This window comes from Dendrobates tinctorius, unplaced genomic scaffold, assembly GCF_039654945.1.
Source record: "Dendrobates tinctorius isolate UK_male_01 unplaced genomic scaffold, ASM3965494v1 ptg000173l, whole genome shotgun sequence".
Classification (NCBI taxonomy): Eukaryota; Metazoa; Chordata; class Amphibia; order Anura; family Dendrobatidae; genus Dendrobates; species Dendrobates tinctorius.
The window spans coordinates 9,233,636-9,259,074 of NW_027361840.1; the positions used below are offsets into that span (position 1 = coordinate 9,233,636).

Genomic DNA, 25,439 nt, shown 5'->3' on the forward strand with positions numbered 1-25,439 from the left:
TTCCAGCCACGTGGATTACGACTGGTAGAAAAACCTGTGTCCTTCCCATAGAGGAGACGTTATGCCTGTAATATATGTGGAATTGTGTTACACCCCGTTTTTCGCACTTGGCATTTTATTCCCGTTTTTCAGCACAATATGTGGTAAAATAATCATCCAACACTGAAACTCGTGACGACATGAAAAAGGAAAAAAATGAAAAATCACCCTGTCCTGATATAGAAATATCAACACAGAAAATAGAAAACGCCAGAAATGATAAGAAATCTGTTCATTTATACAGCAGGAGATCCCTGCAGTCGCCTGTAGCAACCATGGCGGGAGCCTGGCTATAGGTCACACGTGTTATCTCTGTGATAACGCTGTCACTAGAGGCCGCGCCCCCTCAGCATTGTGCCCTCAGCTATCATGGCCGCGCCTCACCCGCTGCCAGCGGCGGACATTTTCCCGTAGTCCTGTGACGCGACCGGGGATTTGGTAGCAGATCGGAAGTGACGTCAGAGGAGACAACGACTTCCTTCTCGCTTTGGAGGTCACACCGGTGGAGCCGCACGCTGCAAGGTAAGAAGCGGAGGAGCCGGGGCCACAGCGGGGACTGGGGCCACAGACGGGAGCTGCGCATATAAGCGCCAGTCACTGTCCACAGCGCAGGGTGCTGAGCCCAGGAAGGAATGGTCTGCAGCGGGGAGGAGGGAATAACGTGTGAGTGCTCAGTGCACACCCCTATATACAGTATATGTCTACAGTACGCACACCCCTATATACAGTATATGTCTACAGTACGCACACCCCTATATACAGTATGTCTACAGTATGCACACCCCTATATACAGTGCATACCCCTATATACAGTATGTCTACAGTACGCACACCCCATATACAGTATGTCTACAGTATGCACACCCCTATATACAGTGCACACCCCTATATACAGTATATGTCTACAGTATGCACACCCACCCCATATACAGTGCACACCCCTATATACAGTATGTCTACAGTATGCACACCCCTATATACAGTATGTCTACAGTATGCACACCCCTATATACAGTGCACACCCCTATATACAGTATGTCTACAGTACGCACACCCCATATACAGTATATGTCTACAGTACGCACACCCCTATATACAGTGCACACCCCTATATACAGTATATGTCTACAGTATGCACACCCACCCCATATACAGTGCACACCCCTATATACAGTATGTCTACAGTATGCACACCCCTATATACAGTATGTCTACAGTATGCACACCCCTATATACAGTATGTCTACAGTATGCACACCCCTATATACAGTATGTCTACAGTATGCACACCCCATATACAGTATGTCTACAGTACGCACACCCCATATACAGTATGTCTACAGTATGCACACCCCTATATACAGTGCACACCCCTATATACAGTATGTCTACAGTATGCACACCCACCCCATATACAGTGCACACCCCTATATACAGTATATGTCTACAGTATGCACACCCCTATATACAGTGCACACCCCTATATACAGTGCACACCCCTATATACAGTGCACACCCCTATATACAGTATGTCTACAGTACGCACACCCCATATACAGTATGTCTACAGTATGCACACCCCTATATACAGTGCACACCCCTATATACAGTATGTCTACAGTATGCACACCCACCCCATATACAGTGCACACCCCTATATACAGTATACGTCTACAGTATGCACACCCCTATATACAGTGCACACCCCTATATACAGTATACGTCTACAGTATGCACACCCCTATATACAGTATACGTCTACAGTATGCACACCCCTATATACAGTATACGTCTACAGTATGCACACCCCTATATACAGTATACATCTACAGTATGCACACCCCTATATACAGTACACGTCTACAGTATGCACACCCCTATATACAGTACACGTCTACATTATGCACACCCCTATATACAGTACACGTCTACAGTATGCACACCCCTATATACAGTATACGTCTACAGTATGCACACCCCTATATACAGTATACGTCTACAGTATGCACACCCCTATATACAGTATACGTCTACAGTATGCACACCCCTATATACAGTACACGTCTACAGTATGCACACCCCTATATACAGTACACGTCTACAGTATGCACACCCCTATATACAGTACACGTCTACAGTATGCACACCCCTATATACAGTACACGTCTACAGTATGCACACCCCTATATACAGTACACGTCTACAGTATGCACACCCCTATATACAGTATACGTCTACAGTATGCACACCCCTATATACAGTATACGTCTACAGTATGCACACCCCTATATACAGTATACGTCTACAGTATGCACACCCCTATATACAGTACACGTCTACAGTATGCACACCCCTATATACAGTACACGTCTACAGTATGCACACCCCTATATACAGTACACGTCTACAGTATGCACACCCCTATATACAGTACACGTCTACAGTATGCACACCCCTATATACAGTACACGTCTACAGTATGCACACCCCTATATACAGTACACGTCTACAGTATGCACACCCCTATATACAGTGCACACCCCTATATACAGTATATGTCTACAGTATGCACAGCACAAACAAGAAGTATTCAGCTCACCCCTCTTCACTCCTGATCACACCTCCGACGCACGGAACCACCCTGACCCGGGTGTATAGTGCATGCATAAAATAAAGAAGGATTTTTCCAGCGTCTCCAGGAGATAAAATAGCAGTTGCTTTATTGAGAATATAAAATCTTCTTACCATCAGGTAAAAGCGACATACGAAGAGGCGTATGAAGGGGAGCAATTTCCTACGTGTTTCACCCTAAGAGGGCTTAATCATGGAGTGCGTAAGAAAGGTCCCCAAGCAAATATTTAAACACATCAAGAAAACAGGTGAATCAATTAGGTGAAAAACACACCCATTCATTTAACATGAACAAAACCAAATTAAATCAACTGTGCAAAAGATGGAGACCAACACACAAAAAAAATTGTAATGACGAAAAAAAATTCAAAAAAAGAGGGAGGAAAAAAGAAAGAAAAAAAAAAAGAAAAATTTTAAAAAAATACTAGTGTATAATATAAAACAATTAAAAAACACACATTGATGTTGTAAAGAAGCCAAAGTATATTTTGATGGTGTTATAATAAAAGTCTTGCGATTTACAAACAATTTATATATAACTTATTGACAGGAAAAAAAAAAAAATTCTAAAACATTTTCTTTTTCTTTTTCCCTGTTTCTTCTTCCTGCTTTTGTTTCCCTCTTCCTGCTTATATTCCCTTTTCTTTTATAATGGGGAAAATGGGGTAACATGGAAGAGAAGGAGATGCCTAAGAATACTGCATGATTAGATCTCTCCTCTTATTCATACCATGCGGCATTCTAGTACCCAATTTGTAGATCCAGAAAGACTCTGGATTGAGAATCTTTCTGCGGTGGTCCCCTCCCCTAGTTGGTTTGTAGACTTTTTCAATGCCAATGAATGTAAGGGAATCCAGGCACCTATTATGAATAGTAATGAAGTGCCTCGAGACTGCAGAAACATTCACTGCGGAAGGATTTAGTGTATCAGACATGTGTCTGCGTATCCGCTGTTTAAGAGGACAAGTCGTGCAACCTACATATTGAATTGAGCAAGAAGTACATTCAATAAGATAAACAACATTAGGGGTATTACAATTAATAAAATCCCTAATGTTGTAAGTTAAACCAGTAAACATAGAAGTGAATGATTTGCATTTCTTGACATGTTTACATGAAATGCAAAAATTATGCCCACAGCCAAAAAAGCCAATACATGATAATCAATTTTTGGAATTACTTTTTTTATTATTAATTTTTCCCATTATAAAAGAAAAGGGAATATAAGCAGGAAGAGGGAAACAAAAGCAGGAAGAAGAAACAGGGAAAAAGAAAAAGAAAATGTTTTAGAATTTTTTTTTTTTTTCCCTGTCAATAAGTTATATATAAATTGTTTGTAAATCGCAAGACTTTTGCTATAACACCATCAAAATATACTTTGGCTTCTTTACAAAATCAATGTGTGTTTTTTAATTGTTTTATATTATACACCAGTATTTTTTTAAATTTTTCTTTTTCTTTCTTTTTTCCTCCCTCTTTTTTTGAATTTTTTTTCGTCATTACAATTTTTTTTGTGTGTTGGTCTCCATCTTTTGCACAGTTGATTTAATTTGGTTTTGTTCATGTTAAATGAATGGGTGTGTTTTTCACCTAATTGATTCACCTGTTTTCTTGATGTGTTTAAATATTTGCTTGGAGACCTTTCTTACGCACTCCATGATTAAGCCCTCTTAGGGTGAAACACGTAGGAAATTGCTCCCCTTCATATGCCTCTTTATGTCGTTTTTACCTGATGGTAAGAAGATTTTATATTATCAATAAAGCAATTGTTATTTTAACTCCTGCAGACGCTGGAAAAATCCTTCTTTATTTTGTGCATACAGTATGCACACACCTATATACAGTATGTCTACAGTATGCACACCCCTATATAGAGTGCACACCCCTATATACAGTATGTCTACAGTATGCACACCCCTATATAGAGTGCACACCCCTATATACAGTATGTCTACAGTATGCACACCCCTATATACAGTATACGTCTACAGTATGCACACCCCAATATACAGTGCACACCCCTAGATGCAGTATACGTCCTCACAGTACGCAAACCCTTATGCAGTATACGTCTTTACAGCACGAACACCCCTATATGCAGTGTGCGTCTTTACGGTGCCCACACACCTATATGGAGTGTACGTCTTTACAGTACGCACACCCCTATATACAGTATACATCTTTACAGTACGCACACCCCTATATGCAGTATACATCTTTACAGTACGCAAACCCTTATATGCAGTATACGTCTTTACAGCACGCACACCCTTATATGCAGTATACGTCTTTACAGTACGCACACCCCTATATGCAGTATACATCTTTACAGTACGCAAACCCTTATATGCAGTATACGTCTTTACAGCACGCACACCCTTATATGCAGTATACGTCTTTACAGTACGAACACCCCTATATGCAGTGTGCGTCTTTACGGTGCCCACACACCTATATGGAGTGTACGTCTTTACAGTACGCACACCCCTATATACAGTATACATCTTTACAGTACGCACACCCCTATATGCAGTATACATCTTTACAGTACGCAAACCCTTATATGCAGTATACGTCTTTACAGCACGCACACCCTTATATGCAGTATACGTCTTTACAGTACGCACACCCCTATATGCAGTGTGCGTCTTTACGGTGCCCGCACACCTATATGGAGTGTACGTCTTTACAGTACGCACACCCCTATATACAGTATACATCTTTACAGTACGCACACCCCTATATGCAGTATACATCTTTACAGTACACACACCCCTATATGCAGTATACGTCTTTACGGTACGCACACCCCTATATGCAGTATACGTCTTTACGGTACGCACACCCCTATATGCAGTATATGTCTTTACGGTACGCACACCCCTATATGCAGTATATGTCTTTACGGTACGCACACCCCTATATGCAGTATACGTCTTTACGGTATGCACACCCCTATATGCAATATACGTCTTTACGGTACGCACACCCCTATATGCAGTATACGTCTTTACGGTACGCACACCCCTATATGCAGTATACGTCTTTACAGTACGCACACCCCTATATGCAGTATACGTCTTTACGGTACGCACACCCCTATATGCAGTATACGCACCCCATGTACAGTACACTCTCTATTATGCTTTACTTGTACAGCGCCATCTTACTCCATAGCGTTGGACAGGCAGAAAATTCCTTGTAGTTTGCAATACAAAGGTGATTAACTGGCGACAGACATGTGTTCCCGTCCCGACTGAAGCACGAGTCTTGTGATGTCGCTCAGTATCTGCTCCACATTCATTACGAGTCCGCCTTACTCCATGGACACTTCGTCAAGACGAGCAAGGAAAATGGCAGCACTGATACCGAAGGGTTGGGCTGCAGTGCTGCACGGCTGTCTGAGCAGAGATCATGGACCATTACCGAACTGAGCAGATGCTGCACATAGGTGGATGGTGCTCAGGTCACCGCCCCTTGTTGGCTGTTGTTTTTTTTATATGCAACAATAGTTTCGGAGTTTTGTCTTCCATTTGCTGATATATACACTGCTCAAAAACATTTAGCTACATACTGAATACACATGCACATTTGTGGCCTGCTGGAGGTCATTTTGCAGGGATCTGGCAGTGCTCCTCCTGTTCCTCCTTGCACAAAGGCGGAGGTAGCAGTCCTGCTGCTGGGTTGTTGCCCTCCCATGGCCCCCTCCACGTCTCCTGGTGTACTGGCCTGTCTCTTGGTAGCGCCTCCAGCCACTACGCTGACAGACATAGCAAACCTTGCCACAGCTCACATTGATGTGCCATCCTGGATGAGCTGCACTACCTGAGCCACTTGTGTGGGTTGTAGAGTCTGTCTCATGCTACCACGAGTGTGAAAGCACAAAACATTCAAAAGTGACCAAAACATCAGCCAGAAAGCATTGGTACTGAGATGTGGTCTGTGGTCCCCACCTGCAGAACCACTCCTTTATTGAGGGTGTCTTGATAATTGCCAATAATTTCCATCTGTTGTCTATTCCATTTACACAACAGCATGTGAAATTGATTGTCAGTCAGTGTTGCTTCCTAAGTGGACAGTTTGATTTCACAGAAGTTTGGAGTTACTTGGAGTTAGATTCTGTTCCCTCTATTTTTTTTGAGCAGTGTATGTAGTATTTATGTGAATGTTATTTTATTCAGTAGTGAGGTGGGATTTATTCTTTGGTAGTCACAGTGTGGTCTCCCTAGCCCCCTATGTAGCTATAGAGTAAAATGACTGAAGCCAAGCACGGATGACCCTGAGCACAGCCCAGCGTTGTTTTCCATCGGTCTCTGCTCTCTCGTCTGTGATTGACAGCTGAGTCATTCTGAGTCAGAGGAGCACGGGGACTGATGGAAAACAAGAAGCACTGCTCGGGCCGTGTGAGCGGCTGTGCTTGGTATGAACAGTGCTCTTTATGCTGACAGACTCCCCTTGAAGAAGCAATCCCAGGAAAATATAGATCTTAGTCCCTTAGCAATTTGTGTATTGTTCATGTGTCCCTATGCTTCCCCATCGCCTCCTGATATCAGCGCCGTTCTGGTCGCCTCTCTCTTGTGACCATAATTCAGAGGAGCCAGATCACACAGCGACTTCTCTATGAACCAGAAGTTAATTTTTTTTTTTTCAATGCAATCCTATAGACCCAGATATCAGATCTCATAGGATTACACTGGAAAAGTGACTTCTGCTCCACACAATCAATGCTGCAGCTAGTCTGAACAGCGGCCATGTGAAGAGGAGGATCAGAGCGTCACTGGGGTCACGAGAAGGAAAAGGGTAATTTAATCATTTTAACTTCATACCGAGCCGTCTGTCCTCTCCAACAATCCCATGTAAATCATGTTCAATGTCAACCCCCTCCAAAAGACACATGTTATAAATATATATATATTTATTTGTTTCTATACTATATTTTAGACTTGAGCAAAATGATCTGCAAGACCCTGGTCTGTCAGGCAATTCACTTGTCTGTTGCCGCCGGTCCAGACCCGTCCAAGCCTCTCATTTCAGCATGATGACGCTTCCAGCCTACTAATCATAGGAGCACCCAGGAATGCCAGCAAGTAGGAGGAGGGTCTCAGGCCCCTGCTCTGGTGGCGACAGACTTCTAATGTGGCTGCTGGACCAGTGTCTGGCAATTGGTTTTGCTCTGCCCTCCTTCCTCCAGGCCCCTTCAAAGTACAGTGACATGTTACAAAAAATAAGCAGTCCTCTCTTGGGGGCGCACCTTTTTTTCAGCCGTACATCACTCCTGTCAGTCCTTTACATAAAGCCCTATCCTGCATTATATCACTGTTCTGAGCTCCTCTACATAGAGCCCTATCCTGCAGTATATCACTTCTCTCAGCCCCTCTATGTAGAGACCTATCCTGCAGTATATCCCTCCTCTATAATCATCACTCCTCTATATTCAGCCCTATCCACAGTATATCACTCCTCTCATCCCCAATATGTAGAGACTTATCGTACAGTATATCCCTCCTCTATAATAATCACTCCTCTATATTCAGCCCTATCCACAGTATATCACTCCTCTCAGCCCCACTATGTAGAGACTTATCGTACAGTATATCCCTCCTCTATTTAGCGCCCTGTCATGCAGTATATTACTCCTCTATATTGTGCTCTCCTATTCTGCATTATATCACTCCTCTATATACAGCCCTTTACTGCAGCACTTCACTCCTCTATGACGAGTTCTATTCTGCAGTATATTACTCTTTATACTGCAGTATATCGCTCCTCTCTATACAGTCCTATACTGCAGTATATCGCTCCTCTCTATACAGTCCTATACTGCAGTATATCGCTCCTCTCTATACAGTCCTATACTGCAGTATATCGCTCCTCTCTATACAGTCCTATACTGCAGTATATCGCTCCTCTCTATACAGTCCTATACTGCAGTATATCGCTCCTCTCTATACAGTCCTATACTGCAGTATATCGCTCCTCTCTATACAGTCCTATACTGCAGTATATCGCTCCTCTCTATACAGTCCTTTACTGCAGTATATCGCTCCTCTCTATACAGTCCTATACTGCAGTATATCGCTCCTCTCTATACAGTCCTATACTGCAGTATATCGCTCCTCTCTATACAGTCCTATACTGTAGTATATCGCTCCTCTCTATACAGTCCTATACTGCAGTATATCGCTCCTCTCTATACAGTCCTATACTGCAGTATATCGCTCCTCTCTATACAGTCCTATACTGCAGTATATCGCTCCTCTCTATACAGTCCTATACTGCAGTATATCGCTCCTCTCTATACAGTCCTATACTGCAGTATATCGCTCCTCTCTATACAGTCCTATACTGCAGTATATCGCTCCTCTCTATACAGTCCTATACTGCAGTATATCGCTCCTCTCTATACAGTCCTATACTGCAGTATATCGCTCCTCTCTATACAGTCCTATACTGCAGTATATCGCTCCTCTCTATACAGTCCTATACTGCAGTATATCGCTCCTCTCTATACAGTCCTATACTGCAGTATATCGCTCCTCTCTATACAGTCCTATACTGCAGTATATCGCTCCTCTCTATACAGTCCTATACTGCAGTATATCGCTCCTCTCTATACAGTCCTATACTGCAGTATATCGCTCCTCTCTATACAGTCCTATACTGCAGTATATCGCTCCTCTCTATACAGTCCTATACTGCAGTATATCGCTCCTCTCTATTCAGTCCTATACTGCAGTATATCGCTCCTCTCTATACAGTCCTATACTGCAGTATATCGCTCCTCTCTATATAGTCCTATACTGCAGTATATCGCTCCTCTCTATACAGTCCTATACTGCAGTATATCGCTCCTCTCTATACAACCCTGCACTAAAGTATATCGCTCCTCTCTATACAACCCTGTACTGAAGTATATCGTTCCTCTCTATACAGTCCTATACTGAAGTATATCGCTCCTCTCTATACAGCCCGATACTGCAGTATATCACGCCTCTATACAGTCCTATACTGCAGTATATCACTCCTCTCTGTACAGTCCTATACTGCAGTATATCACTCCTCTCTATACAGTCCTATACTTCAGTATATCGCTCCTCTCTATACAACCCTGTACTGAAGTATATCGTTCCTCTCTATACAGTCCTGTACTGAAGTATATCGTTCCTCTCTATACAGTCCTATACTTCAGTATATCGCTCCTCTCTATACAGTCCTATACTTCAGTATATCGCTCCTCTCTATTCAGCCCTGTACTGCAGTATATCACTCCTCTCTATACAGCCCTGTACTGCAGTATATCACTCCTCTCTATACAGCCCTATACTGCAGTATATTATTCCTCTCTGTACAGCCCTGTACTGCAGTATATCACTCCTCTCTATACAGCCCTGTACTGAAGTATATCACTCCTCTCTATACAGCCCTGTACTGAAGTATATCACTCCTCTCTATACAGCCCTGTACTGAAGTATATCACTCCTCTTTATACAGTCCTATACTTCAGTATATCGCTCCGCTCTATACAGCCCTATACTGCAGTATATCACTCCTCTTCCTCTCTTTACAGTCCTATACTGCAGTATATCGCTCCTCTCTATTCAGCACTATACTGCAGTATAGCATTCCTCTCTATACAGCCCTGTACTGCAGTATATCACTCCTCTCTATACAGCCCTGTACTGAAGTACTGTATATCACTCCTCTCTATACAGTCCTATACTTCAGTATATCGCTCCCTTCCTTCTCCCATGTACAGCTCCCACACACTCCTCACCTTCCTGAGAAACCTCAGCCCATCTTGCCCAAACACATCGCAGAAAAAAACTACTTACAATTCCAACAACTATTGGCTCTTTATCTTCCTTCTCCTTCTGATTTCAGGGGACATCTCCCCCAACCCTGGTCCACCATCCCCCAACCTCAACCCCTACCCTACCTCATATCGAAACCACAATAATCTGATTAACATTACTTGCACTCCCTCATCTCAATCTTTTAATTGTGCCCTCTGGAATCCACGGTCTGCTTGTAACAAGCTTCCTTTCCTACACAACTACTTTCTGAACAACTCTCTTAATCTGTTGGCCCTCACTGAAACCTGGATTCAGTATTCTGACACTGTCTCTCCTGCTGCCATTTCCTACGGTGGCTTACAATTCTCTCACTCCCCGAGACCCACAAACAGACCTGGTGGTGGAGTTGGCATACTCCTGTCCCCACAATGCACTTTCCAGGTCATCCCCCCAGTCCCATCACTCTTATTCCCTTCTTTTGAGGTCCACACCATCAGGCTCTTCCGTCCCCTCTCCCTCAGGGTAGCGGTTATATACCAACCCCCAGGCTCACCCACCCACTTCCTTGACCACTTTTCAGCCTGGCTGCCACACTTCATGTCCTCAGAACTACCAACCCTCATCCTGGGAGACTTCAACATCCCCATTAACAGCCCTAATTCCACATCTGCATCCCAGTTCAATGTCAACCCCCTCCAAAAGACACATGTTATAAATATATATATATATTTATTTGTTTCTATACTATATTTTAGACTTGAGCAAAATGATCTGCAAGACCCTGGTCTGTCAGGCAATTCACTTGTCTGTGGCCGCCGGTCCAGACCCGTCCAAGCCTCTCATTTCAGCATGATGACGCTTCCAGCCTACTAATCATAGGAGCACCCAGGAATGCCAGCAAGTAGGAGGAGGGTCTCAGTCCCCTGCTCTGGTGGCGACAGACTTCTAATGTGGCTGCTGGACCAGTGTCTGGCAATTGGTTTTGCTCTGCCCTCCTTCCTCCAGGCCCCTTCAAAGTACAGTGACATGTTACAAAAAATAAGCAGTCCTCTCTTGGGGGCGCACCTTTTTTTCAGCCGTACATCGCTCCTGTCAGTCCTTTACATAAAGCCCTATCCTGCATTATATCACTGTTCTGAGCTCCTCTACATAGAGCCATATCCAGCAGTATATCACTTCTCTCAGCCCCTCTATGTAGAGACCTATCCTGCAGTATATCCCTCCTCTATAATCATCACTCCTCTATATTCAGCCCTATCCACAGTATATCACTCCTCTCATCCCCAATATGTAGAGACTTATCGTACAGTATATCCCTCCTCTATAATCATCACTCCTCTATATTCAGCCCTATCCACAGTATATCACTCCTCTCAGCCCCACTATGTAGAGACTTATCGTACAGTATATCCCTCCTCTATTTAGCGCCCTGTCATGCAGTATATTACTCCTCTATATTGTGCTCTCCTATTCTGCATTATATCACTCCTCTATATACAGCCCTTTACTGCAGCACTTCACTCCTCTATGACGAGTTCTATTCTGCAGTATATTACTCTTTATACTGCAGTATATCGCTCCTCTCTATACAGTCCTATACTGCAGTATATCGCTCCTCTCTATACAGTCCTATACTGCAGTATATCGCTCCTCTCTATACAGTCCTATACTGCAGTATATCGCTCCTCTCTATACAGTCCTATACTGCAGTATATCGCTCCTCTCTATACAGTCCTATACTGCAGTATATCGCTCCTCTCTATACAGTCCTATACTGCAGTATATCGCTCCTCTCTATACAGTCCTATACTGCAGTATATCGCTCCTCTCTATACAGTCCTATACTGCAGTATATCGCTCCTCTCTATACAGTCCTATACTGCAGTATATCGCTCCTCTCTATACAGTCCTATACTGCAGTATATCGCTCCTCTCTATACAGTCCTATACTGCAGTATATCGCTCCTCTCTATACAGTCCTATACTGCAGTATATCGCTCCTCTCTATACAGTCCTATACTGCAGTATATCGCTCCTCTCTATACAGTCCTATACTGCAGTATATCGCTCCTCTCTATACAGTCCTATACTGCAGTATATCGCTCCTCTCTATACAGTCCTATACTGCAGTATATCGCTCCTCTCTATACAGTCCTATACTGCAGTATATCGCTCCTCTCTATACAGTCCTATACTGCAGTATATCGCTCCTCTCTATACAGTCCTATACTGCAGTATATCGCTCCTCTCTATACAGTCCTATACTGCAGTATATCGCTCCTCTCTATACAGTCCTATACTGCAGTATATCGCTCCTCTCTATACAGTCCTATACTGCAGTATATCGCTCCTCTCTATACAGTCCTATACTGCAGTATATCGCTCCTCTCTATACAGTCCTATACTGCAGTATATCGCTCCTCTCTATACAGTCCTATACTGCAGTATATCGCTCCTCTCTATACAGTCCTATACTGCAGTATATCGCTCCTCTCTGTACAGTCCTATACTGCAGTATATCGTTCCACTCTATACATCCCTATACTGCAGTATATCACGCCTCTCTATACAGTCCTATACTGCAGTATATCGCTCCTCTCTATACAACCCTGTACTGAAGTATATCGTTCCTCTCTATACAACCCTGTACTGAAGTATATCGTTCCTCTTTATACAGTCCTATACTTCAGTATATCGCTCCTCTCTATACAGTCCTGTACTGCAGTATATCACTCCTCTCTATACAGTCCTATACTGCAGTATATCACTCCTCTCTGTACACTCCTATACTGCAGTATATCACGCCTCTTTATACAGTCCTATACTGCAGTATATCGCTCCTCTCTATACAGCCCTATACTGCAGTATATCGCTCCTCTCTATTCAGCCCTGTACTGCAGTATATCACTCCTCTCTATACAGCCCTGTACTGCAGTATATTACTCCTCTCTATACAGCCCTGTACTGCAGTATATCACTGCTCTCTATACAGCCCTATACTGCAGTATATTATTCCTCTCTGTACAGCCCTGTACTGCAGTATATCACTCCTCTCTATACAGCCCTGTACTGAAGTATATCACTCCTCTCTATACAGCCCTGTACTGAAGTATATCACTCCTCTCTATACAGCCCTGTACTGAAGTATATCACTCCTCTCTATACAGCCCTGTACTGAAGTATATCACTCCTCTTTATACAGTCCTATACTTCAGTATATCGCTCCGCTCTATACAGCCCTATACTGCAGTATATCACGCCTCTATACAGTCCTATACTGCAGTATATCACTCCTCTTCCTCTCTGTACAGTCCTATACTGCAGTATATCGCTCCTCTCTATTCAGCCCTATACTGCAGTATAGCATTCCTCTCTATACAGCCCTGTACTGCAGTATATCACTCCTCTCTATACAGCCCTGTACTGAAGTATATCACTCCTCTTTATGCAGCAGTCCTATACTGCAGTATATCACTCCTCTCTATACAGCCCTGTGCTGAAGTACTGTATATCACTCCTCTCTATACAGTCCTATACTTCAGTATATCGCTCCCTTCCTTCTCCCATGTACAGCTCCCACACACTCCTCACCTTCCTGAGAAACCTCAGCCCATCTTGCCCAAACACATCGCAGAAAAAAACTACTTACAATTCCAACAACTATTGGCTCTTTATCTTCCTTCTCCTTCTGATTTCAGGGGACATCTCCCCCAACCCTGGTCCACCATCCCCCAACCTCAACCCCTACCCTACCTCATATCGAAACCACAATAATCTGATTAACATTACTTGCACTCCCTCATCTCAATCTTTTAATTGTGCCCTCTGGAATCCACGGTCTGCTTGTAACAAGCTTCCTTTCCTACACAACTACTTTCTGAACAACTCTCTTAATCTGTTGGCCCTCACTGAAACCTGGATTCAGTATTCTGACACTGTCTCTCCTGCTGCCATTTCCTACGGTGGCTTACAATTCTCTCACTCCCCGAGACCCACAAACAGACCTGGTGGTGGAGTTGGCATACTCCTGTCCCCACAATGCACTTTCCAGGTCATCCCCCCAGTCCCATCACTCTTATTCCCTTCTTTTGAGGTCCACACCATCAGGCTCTTCCGTCCCCTCTCCCTCAGGGTAGCGGTTATATACCAACCCCCAGGCTCACCCACCCACTTCCTTGACCACTTTTCAGCCTGGCTGCCACACTTCATGTCCTCAGAACTACCAACCCTCATCCTGGGAGACTTCAACATCCCCATTAACAGCCCTAATTCCACATCTGCATCCCAGCTTCTATCACTAACCACCTCTCTAGGCCTCTCACAGCTTTCAACCTCTGAGACACATAAGGACGGTAACACCCTTGATCTGGTCTTCTGCTGGCTCTGTTCAATCTCCCACCTAAACAACTCACCGCTTCCACTCTCTGACCACAACATTCTCTCCTTCACGCTCACAAATCCTCGCCCACCCCAGCTCATTCCTACCTACCACACAGTCAGAAATCTACAAGCTATTAACCCTCAGACACTTTCAGATTCCCTACACTCATCTCTGTCCCCAATCTCCTCTCTTTCCTGTCCTAATCTGGCTGTTCATCACTACAATGACACTCTTAGAAGCACCCTTGACCAAGTAGCTCCCCTCACCCTCAGAACCTCCAAACACAGAGTAAAACAGCCCCGGCTCACATTGCAAACTCAACTTCTCCAGCGATGCTCCAGGAGTGCTGAACGCCTATGGAGAAAAACCCGCACACCAGAAGACTTCATACACTTCAAATTTATGTTAAGAACCTATAACGCTGCCCTTCACCTTGCCAAACAGACCTACTTCACCACCCTGATCTCCTCACTAGCCAACAACCCCAAGAAACTTTTTGACACTTTTCACTCCCTCCTCAGGCCAAAAGCACAAGCCCCTATCACAGACATTTGTGCTGATGACCTGGCCTCCCACTTTACAGAAAAAATAGATAATATCCGTCAAGAAATCTGCTCCCAACCACCAAGTGCTGTGACTCCCATCCCTTCCTGCATCTCCCCTGGCTCACTCTCCACATTTGATCCCATCACAGAAGAAGAAGTCTCCAGACTCCTCTCTTCTTCTCGTCCGACTACATGCACTACCGACCCCATTCCCTCACATCTCCTCCAGTCTCTCTCTCCAGTCGTCACAACCCACCTAACTACAATCTTTAATCTCTCCCTCTCCTCGGGCATTTTCCCATCCTCCTTCAAACACGCCATCGTTACTCCATTACTAAAGAAACCTGCTCTCGACCCATCCTGCACAAACTACAGACCAGTCTCCAATCTCCCCTTCATCTCTAAACTTTTGGAACGCCTAGTTTACTCCCGCCTTACCCGTTACCTCTCCATTCACTCCCTTCTAGACCCTTCACAGTCCGGCTTCCGCCCCCTACATTCGACTGAAACTGCACTCATCAAAGTGACCAATGACCTTCTGACAGCAAAACGTAACGGTGACCACTCTCTGCTCATTCTTCTTGACCTATCTGCAGCTTACGATACTGTTGACCACCATCTCCTACTCTCTAGGCTCCAGTCACTAGGCATTAAGGACACTGCACTCTCCTGGTTCTCTTCCTATCTCTCTGACCGCTCCTTCAGTGTTTTGTTCTCTGGCTCCACGTCATCTCCTCTTCCTCTTGCTGTCGGGGTACCTCAGGGCTCAGTCCTTGGCCCCCTTCTTTTCTCTCTCTCTACACGGCCCCAATTGGACAGACCATCAGCAGATTTGGCTTTCAGTACCATCTTTATGCTGATGACACACAACTATACACGTCTTCCCCCGACCTTACCCCCGCTGTACTACGGAACGCCAGTGACTGTCTGTCCGCAGTCTCCAATATCATGTCCGCTCTCTATCTGAAACTCAACCTCTCCAAAACTGAACTTCTTCTGCTGCCGCCGTCTACTAACCTCCCTAAATCTGACATTTCCCTCTCCGTGGGTGGTACCACAATAACACCCCGGCAGCAGGCACGCTGTCTGGGTGTTTTGTTTGACACCAATCTCTCCTTCACATCCCATATACAATCCCTTGCCTGCTCTTGCCGCTTACACCTAAAGAACATCTCTAGAATCCGCCCTTTTCTCACTATGGAAACAACAAAAACCCTCACTGTTGCATTGATCCACTCTCGCCTGGATTACTGCAACGCTCTATTAATTGGCCTCCCCGTCACTCGACTATCCCCTCTCCAGTCCATACTTAATGCAGCGGTCAGGATCGTCCATCTGGGTAATCGGTACTCGGACGCGTCCGCTCTTCGCCAGCCCTTACATTGGCTGCCCATTCATTATAGGATCCAATTCAAAGTACTTGTTCTCACCCACAAAGCTCTCCACGGTGCGGCACCCCCCTAGATCTCCTCTCTCATTTCTGTCTATCGGCCTAGCCGATCGCTGCGCTCTGCAAACGACTTTCGACTAACCTCTGCACTAATCCGTACCTCCCACTCCCGACTCCAAGACTTCTCCCGTGCTGCTCCTATCCTCTGGAATGCTCTACCCCAAGAAATCAGGACTATCCACAATTTGCATAGTTTTAGGCGCTCCCTCAAAACACACCTGTTCAGAGCGGCCTATCACATTCACTAATCAAAGTCATTCTCTGTGTAAGTGTGCTTGTGTAGCCCATTCACTATCTCCATCCATCCTTCACTCCCGCAAGATGGCTGGACCTTCATTATAAATACACCATTGTAAATACACACCTGTACTCTGTATCTCCCTCACCTCATTGTAGATTGTAAGCTCTCACGAGCAGGGGCGGCTTATTTCATCTTATTTTGCTTTAATTATTGTATTGTTAGCGTTGTTACTTATGACTTGTGTTTTGAAACTGTTAAACTGTAAAGCGCTGCGGAATATGTTGGCGCTATATAAATAAAGATTATTATTATTATTATATCGCTCCTCTCTATACAGCCCTGTACTGCAGTATATCACTCCTCTCTATACAGCCCTATACTGAAGTATATCATTCCTCTCTATACAGCCCTATACTGCAGTATATCACTCCTCTCTATACAGCCCTGTACTGCAGTATATCACTCCTCTCTATACAGCCCTATACTACAGTATATCAATCCTCTCTATACAGTCCTATACTGCAGTATATCACTCCTCTCTATACAACCCTGTACTGCAGTATATCACTCCTCTCTATACAGCCCTGTACTGCAGTATATCACTCCTCTCTATACAGTCCTATACTACAGTATATCAATCCTCTCTATACAGTCCTATACTGCAGTATATCACTCCTCTCTATACAACCCTGTACTGCAGTATATCACTCCTCTCTATACAGCCCTGTACTGCAGTAGTCACTCCTCTCAGCCCCTCTATGTAGAGACCTATCTTGCAGTACATCACTCCTCTATATTATGCTCCCCTATCCAGCATTGTATCACTCCCCTCTATACTCCAGTTTATCACTTCTCTCAGCCCCTCATCCTCAGTACTCCTATAGTGCAGAAAGTCTAGTCCCTCTAGATTTTACTCTTTATTTTATATAATTATTTCCAGATGTTAAGATGACCCCCTCCTCTTCCTGGGGTTTCTGGTGAAGTGAGCGGCACAACACCAAAGACATGGCGGCCCGTCTAATCCAGCGTTGTTCCCGTCTGCTGGCGTCTTCATCCTCCTTCCAGACCTCATCTTCCTCCATCCCCTCAGAATGTGTCAGAGCCGTTCATCTTGTCCAGGTTCCACATCCCCAGCACCTCCCCGTCCTCTGCAGGTACACGCACAGCCTCCCCGCACTGCAGCAGAAGGTGAACGGGCAGAACGAGAAGGATTTCCTAGCAATGATCCAGTCTATGTCGGTGGCGGAGGAACTGCTGCAGATCTCTCATGAGCACAGTAGGAACGGGAACAGGGCGGCCGCCATCATCAATCAGATCGCCAAAGTGACGGAAGCAAATAGGGAGGAAGTGGTGAACGACAAGCGGTTCGGGGAGCTCCTGAGTGCAGTGAACAGACAGGTGAGGGCTGAGAGTGACCGATGGGGGTTGTTTTACCAGAATTCAGAGCTGATAGTTTGCAGCAATGTATCAGTTTTCATTTCCATTCCTGTCCCCTCCAGATCCAGATGATATGGCACGCTCGGCTCATCAGTCTGCTCCGGAGTCTGTACGTGCTCCGCATGGACGGGAAGAACCATTACTTGCGCTCCACGGAGACAGAAGTGCGTTGGCGTCTCAGAAAGTTTAGTATTGAATTATTGGGGCGGCTGGCGCGTGTCCTAGTACCGCACGCTCAGACCGAGGAGCAGAAATTGCTGGTTCTGGATTTAGCGCGAAGCGTGGAACTGCGGTGGACAGAAGTGAAGGACACCAAGACTTTAGTGAATGTGATTCACAGCCTCAGCCAAGTATCCAGGACGCTGCTGGAGAGAATGGAGGACAAGGTAGAGGGCCGACAACGCGTTTTGGGAGTTATAGTGTATTCAAAAGCCTCTTTACTGGAGTCTGATATTAAGTCTGATATCTTATGATGGTGGTTCGGCCGCGCTCCTCTCCACTGCCTTCTGGTCCCCCAGCACGCGAGAAGCATGGACGAAGTGAAGGACACCAATACTTCAGATAAACGGCAAAGTCACCCCAAGCTGTGCGCTGTCCGATGCTGCAAGCGGCCACCTCTGTCTGCAGCATCCGAGGACAGACACTGAAGCTGGCAGTGTTCAGAGATCTGGGCGGCTACAGAGCGGCACTTCCCATCACTGTACAAAGAATTTGCAAACACAAAGCCCTTTTCCTAGGAGATCGGCCACTGCTGATAACCTGAAGAGGTGGACGGTGACCTAGGCAATAATCAGTACATATTGGTATTAATAATCCCTGTCTTATAGACAAGAGGTTTTATAAAAAAGTCTTCAGTTTCAAGACTACAAGTTTTATCAGCGCTTTGCAGTTTTATCCATTTATGTTAATTTGTAGCTGCATAGTGATTTTGAGGGTTGATCCAACACCTCTCATGCCATTGTCTGCGCTGGCACTTGTAGTACAAGTATTCAGGTAATTTGAATAGGACCGTGCACCATGTGTTCAGATACTTGGCAAATGGCGGCAGACCCGAAGTCATCAGCACTTCTGCGGGTATTTGGGAACAGTAGAACTGCTCATGGCAGCAGCTGCAGATGTCAGCCAGAGAACGGACAGGAAGCCCCTCAGATCTGGTTCCTATGTCTTACATACTGACCCCCCAGGTATTTGCTGCTGGTGACCAGTCTCTGGCCTCATCTCCTCCCTCTCTCTTGGTGACAACCCTGCTGATGTCTGATGCCGTTCATTTCTTTCTCAGGTGCTTGAATATGCAGAAGTCTTCAGCCCCGAGGAATCTCGGACCATCACCATGGCTCTGGCCGCCCAGAACTGCCGCTCTCTGCCCATCCTGAGGGCGCTGTCTTTCCACCTGGTTCAGCGGAATAAGGAGCTCAGCCCGTCCGTCGTTGTAGATTTGGTGTACGCCTATGGTAAGTCAGTAATCACACTGCGATTCTACCGCAGCCTCGTCAAATTCAGAATTGCCCCTTTATGGTGACTCCTGGCCAGTGGGCTGCCACAAAAACCTGTAGCTCATAAGCCTCACGTTCTAATGCACTGAACATGGGGAGAAGATACAATTCTGCTACGGACAATCCGACCATTGTTCTTCTACAACTTCACTTCTCAGGGAGCCAGACAAGGATGAGGGTTTGCTACAGTGTGTCAGTGTAGACAGTGCCCTGAGCAAGCGGACTGATGCGTTGTAGCAGGATTTAGCTCACAGAGGATTGTGTACACTGGATACATATGTGGCTGCTGTACATGTTCTAAGCCTCCAGATGTAAACTATTCAAATTCATTGACTGCAAGCAGAGATCTTAAATATGAGAAATGCCTACAATGTTAAGTTGTCCTTACGAGTTGCAGAGTAAAGGCCCCGTCTCACTAAGTGACTTACCAGCGATCCCGACACCGATATGAAGGTGTCAGGATCGCTAGTAAGTCGCTATGTGATCGCTGGTGAGCTGTCACACAGACAGCTTCACCAGCGATCAGCACAGCGATGCCGAGCGCCTGGCATCGCTGGCCATCGCTGAAAAAAATAGAATCAAAATAAAAAATATAGTTATTCTCACCATCCGATGTCCCGCGCAGTCTTCCGGCCTCTCTCCACGCTCCGGTCCCAGTGATCCTTTGCATGAATGACCGCGAGATGTCACGGTCTCGCGGGATAACAAAGTCTCGCGGTCATTCGTGCAAAGGATCACTGGGACCGGAGCGTGGAGAGAGGCGGGATGGCTGAACGGGACGTCGGAAGGTGAGAATAACTATATTTTTTATTTTTTTTATTATTTTTTACACCTGATCGCTGGTCTCCCGCCTGTCACACACAGCGATGCGTGCTGGCCAGTGGGAGACCAGCGACCAAAGAAATGTCCAGAGATTTCTTGCAGCGATCAGCGATACCGGCAGGGGGGCCGCTCGCTGATCTCTGTCACACACAGCAATCTTGCTGGTGAGATCGCTGTTACGTCACAAAAGTTGTGACTCAGCAGCGATCTCGCTACCGAGATTGCTTAGTGAGACGGGGCCTTTACCCTCTTTGTGTCATCCCCTTGTCTTCCAGCAAAGCTGAACTTCAGTCAACATCAAGTGTTACAGAAGATGGCATCAGAGCTGCTGCCCAAGATTTCTGAGCTGAGCAGTAAGGAGATGAGCGGCTGCATCCGATCCTTCTCCACCCTCCGATTCTTCCACCTTCCGCTATGCGAGGCCATCGCACAGGTTCGTTCCAGTCTTCATTCCCCAGCCCTATGCAGCTCTGTCAAATTCAGCAATTCCTGCTCAGTGGTGTCTGCTGGCCGTGAAAGCTGCAACAGAAGCAGGCGGCCGTGGACCCCGATCCCTGCACGTGGACCCTGGGATAAACGGCGCAGCCGACATAACCAGCTGATCTACGCAGGCCCCGCTCATCTCTGGCAATAGGTTGGATATTTAGTGAAACCTTGGCTGCTCGGCCATCTCCCTTCCACAGTGAATACAGGATAAAAGTAATATTACATGGCGGTCATTCAGGTGAATGGTTGTCCACTTAGATGGGGGGTTGAGACCAGCGCAGCTCCGAACATCGCCCCGTGCTCGTTTTCATAACTTCATCTCAGCTCCTATCAAAGCGAATGTGATCGGAGCTGATATTGCTGATTGGTTGTGAAACCACGATCAGTCCGATAATGATGACTAGAGGTGGTGTGAATGGATTTTCAGGCCCCAGTCCAGAAGCTCCACCCGAGTAATCTGCAGTCATCGGTCGGGAGCTCTGAGGACCATCTCCTACCTTCCAGCATCCACCGATCTGGTGCAACATCACATGTACATCACGCGCTGCAATGATGACTTCTCGCCAAGCCGATAAATGAAAACGGGAGTTGTGGATGCTGGAAGAAGGTAAGAGCCGGTTACTGGGGGCTCCCTCTGGCGGCAGGTTACTGATGTGGCAGCTTCATTGGACACAATTCTACTAATGACCTAAGGTCGGCCATCGACACTCCAGTCCTGGGGGCACCCTCCGCCGGCGGCAGGTTACTGATGTGGCGGCTTCATTGGGCACAACTCTACTAATGGCCAAGGTCGGCCATCGACACCCCAGTCCTGGACAATTCCTGTTAAGCAGTAACCTTCTCTTGCATCCTCTCCAGCAGCGCTTTGTCTATATCATGTCTGCAGTGTGATGTTTTGTGATCCCTCTATTACAGGCCTGTGTAGAGCGAAGCAGCTCGATGACTCCGGCCCAGCTCTCAAGCCTCATCCTGTCCTTCGCACATCTGAACTTCCTGCCAAGCCAGCAGGAGGAATTCTTCAGCATGGTAAGTCTTCTGTCCACATGCTGCTATGTAAGGGTTAATGTCTGCAGCCTCGTCAAATTCAGGACTGCCCCTTCCACGGCGACTCCTGGCCAATGGGCTGCTACAAAAACCTGTTGGGTCATGAACCTCCCATTCTTCTGCACTGAGTATGGGGATACAGTGGCTCTACTGACATGTGATGACATCAGTTCATACGTGATGTCACTAATGCAGGCATCGGCCGCGTGATGTGACTTGCTTACACTTTCTGCAGGTGGTGCAGCGTCTGAGCTCGGAGCTAGATTCGCTGAGCCTCCCGATGCTGGTGGATTTGGTGTGGTCGTTGTGTGTCCTGCAGCTCGTTACTCCGGCTTTCCTCCAGAAGGTGCTGGATCCTAAGATCTACGGCAAGTTCATGGGTATGCTCCTTCTGAATCCAGCTGTGACTGTAGATAAGCCCTACCGTGCATTAACAGTCTGTGTCTTTGTGTCCTCGTAGGTGACGCCTCCAACAAATCCACTAACCTCAGCCTCAAATTAGCCCAGATCAATGCCACGGCGCAGCTGGAGTGTCCGGAGTACCGGGGGCCTCTGCTGCCCCTCAGCCTGGTCAGTACTGCAGCTCCCCCCACTGCAGGCAGCAATCTGTCTCCTCTGCAGACAGAACTGAGGAAGGCGCTGCGGGACGTCCTTCATGACAAAGACGCGTGTAACTTCAGTGTGAAGACGATATACGGCCATCAGATCGGTGAGACGCTGCCACCTCCTGCTCTGCTTACAGGGTCACATAAAATAAAACCAAAGTGCAAATACCGGGCGTGCGATAACCTGCTGCTCCCCCTGTAGAGCGGTTATATCTGCAGCTTAGTCAAATTCAGGACCACCGGTGACGTGGTGACTCCTGGCCAATGGGCTGCCACAGAATCATGTAGTTAGTGAGCCTCACGTCCTCTCCTGTGGAAAATGGGGACTCATTGTGCTACAGACACCAGCGTTATAGTGAGTGCAGCTCTGGAGTATAATGCAACATGTAACTCAAGATCAGTAATGTAAGTACACAGTGACTGCAACAGCAGAATAGAGAGTGCAGCTCTGGAGTATAATACAGGAGGTAACTCAGGATCAGTAATGTAATGTATGTACACAGTGACTGCACCAGCAGAATAGTGAGTGCAGCTCTGGAGTATAATACAGGAGGTAACTCAGGATCAGTAATGTAATGTATGTACACAGTGACTGCACCAGCAGAATAGTGAGTGCAGCTCTGGAGTTTAATACAGGAGGCAACTCAGGATCAGTAATGTCTGTACACCGTGACTGCACCAGCAGAATAGTGAGTGCAGCTCTGGGGTATAATACAGGATGTAACTCAGGATCAGTAATGTAATGTATGTACACAGTGACTGCACCAGCAGAATAGTGAGTGCAGCTCTGGGGTATAATACAGGATGTAACTCCGGATCAGTAATGTATGTACACAGTGACTGCACCAGCAGAATAGTGAGTGCAGCTCTGGGGTATAATACAGGATGTAACTCAGGATCAGTAATGTAATGTATGTACACAGTGACTGCACCAGCAGAATAGTGAGTGCAGCTCTGGGGTATAATATAGGATGTAACTCAGGATCAGTAATGTAATGTATGTACACAGTGACTGCACCAGCAGAATAGTGAGTGCAGCTCTGGAGTATAATACTCGAGGTAACTCAGGATCAGTACAGGAAAAGTTAGTTCATCTGGTTGTCCTGTATGTGCGTGTGTCTTCATTGCATTATTATCTGTCATATACTTTCTTGTTTCCTCCTCAGATGCTGAGTTTATTTTAGACTCTGAAAGTAATCCCCTGGTTTTAAGTAATTTTGCAGATTGTCATGTTTTGCACAGCAGTGGAACTAAACCTTTACCGGATGGGGTAAGAAGGTGAGGACGGCACTGAAGGTGTGGAAAGCACCTCTCTCCGTACCCCATTAGAGCAAAACAATGATGTAGAGGGTGGTCTTGTCAACCTGGGGACTTCTCCCACTGCAGAGGGGAGAGATGCCGCTGTGTACAGCATGGTCCATCCAGTGGTGTGTAATCCTTCATCTGCACTTCTGGTGATATTGGCGCTCTGTAGTACTCTCCCAGCTGCGGCACCCCTGGAATTAGTCATTGACTTTCTCACTGAGGACTGTGATGTGTACACAGCCCTCTTGTCACTCACTATATTGTCTTGTCCTCTTGTCAGGTTTGCTGTGAAGAGCTGGGAATTCTCTAACTTCTGTTTACGCACTAAGGACCTGACGGGCTCGCATGCTCTGTGCCGCAGACACCTGCGGGCCGCCGGCTTCCTGGTGCTGGAGGTGAGTGTCGTAGCCTTGTAGTTTCGGGGGAATGAGGGTGTCGGCAGTCGCTGTGGGTTAGGTTATGACCCTGTCGCTCTCCCTTTGCAGGTGCCTCATTACGAGTGGCAGGAACTGAAGTCTGAGTGGCAGAAGGTGGCGTTCCTGAAGGACCACATTAAGAAAGTGGTGGCCGAGGCCATGTCTGTGTGATGGGCGCTGGCGCCGGGATGATAAGGGCAAAACCTGTACATATATATATATATTGCGCCCTCTTCACTGGTGCGGGAGGGAGTATAATATTTTCAGATGATCAATATTTTAATGTGAGAGGTGCGGAGATGGAAACATAAAAACTCTAACTCTATCAGATCATTATGGAGTCATTCGGTATGTTTACAATGTAAAGCAAGTCCTGTCCACAGGAGCTTACACTCTATAGATACAGGAGGAAGAGTCCTGACCACAGGATCTTACACTCTATAGATACAGGAGGAGGAGTCCTGACCATAGGAGCTTATACTCTATAGATACAAGAGGAAGAGTCCTGACCACAGGAGCTTACACTCTATAGATACAGGAGGAAGAGTCCTGACCACAGGAGCTTACACTCTATAGATACAGGAGGAAGAGTCCTGACCATAGGAGCTTATACTCTATAGATACAAGAGGAAGAGTCCTGACCACAGGAGCTTACACTCTATAGATACAGGAGGAAGAGTCCTGACCACAGGAGCTTACACTCTATAGATACAGGAGGAAGAGTCCTGACCACAGGAGCTTACACTCTATA

At 46.0% G+C, this 25,439-nt stretch overlaps 1 protein-coding gene and 4 non-coding genes across 8 annotated transcripts; all 5 read left to right on the forward strand.

Annotated features, from left to right (window-relative positions):
* Positions 1 to 405: 405 nt before the first annotated feature.
* On the forward strand, positions 406 to 25,018 carry TBRG4 (transforming growth factor beta regulator 4). 4 transcript variants are annotated; one of them, XM_073551180.1, is made up of 12 exons: positions 407 to 561; positions 7,335 to 7,470; positions 18,021 to 18,478; positions 18,580 to 18,903; positions 19,797 to 19,968; positions 21,108 to 21,265; positions 22,234 to 22,344; positions 22,598 to 22,742; positions 22,823 to 23,071; positions 24,134 to 24,245; positions 24,553 to 24,667; positions 24,758 to 25,018. In XM_073551180.1, exons 3-12 carry the CDS (start codon positions 18,086 to 18,088, stop codon positions 24,857 to 24,859), a joined length of 1,881 nt encoding a protein of 626 aa, XP_073407281.1. In that variant the 5' UTR covers positions 407 to 561; positions 7,335 to 7,470; positions 18,021 to 18,085; the 3' UTR covers positions 24,860 to 25,018. The 4 variants fall into 4 exon arrangements, with proteins under 4 accessions (XP_073407282.1, XP_073407281.1, XP_073407284.1 ...); XM_073551183.1 differs by having other exon boundaries at positions 22,598 to 22,730; XM_073551181.1 differs by lacking the exon at positions 7,335 to 7,470 and having other exon boundaries at positions 406 to 561.
* On the forward strand, positions 19,998 to 20,135 carry LOC141054079 (small nucleolar RNA SNORA5). Its single transcript, XR_012221351.1, has one exon. It is a non-coding gene; the product is annotated as a small nucleolar RNA SNORA5 (small nucleolar RNA).
* On the forward strand, positions 21,296 to 21,426 carry LOC141054069 (small nucleolar RNA SNORA5). Its single transcript, XR_012221342.1, has one exon. It is a non-coding gene; the product is annotated as a small nucleolar RNA SNORA5 (small nucleolar RNA).
* LOC141054075 (small nucleolar RNA SNORA5) lies at positions 22,387 to 22,521 on the forward strand. Its single transcript, XR_012221348.1, has one exon. It is a non-coding gene; the product is annotated as a small nucleolar RNA SNORA5 (small nucleolar RNA).
* LOC141054076 (small nucleolar RNA SNORA5) lies at positions 23,182 to 23,314 on the forward strand. The gene has a single exon (XR_012221349.1). It is a non-coding gene; the product is annotated as a small nucleolar RNA SNORA5 (small nucleolar RNA).
* Positions 25,019 to 25,439: the final 421 nt, after the last annotated feature.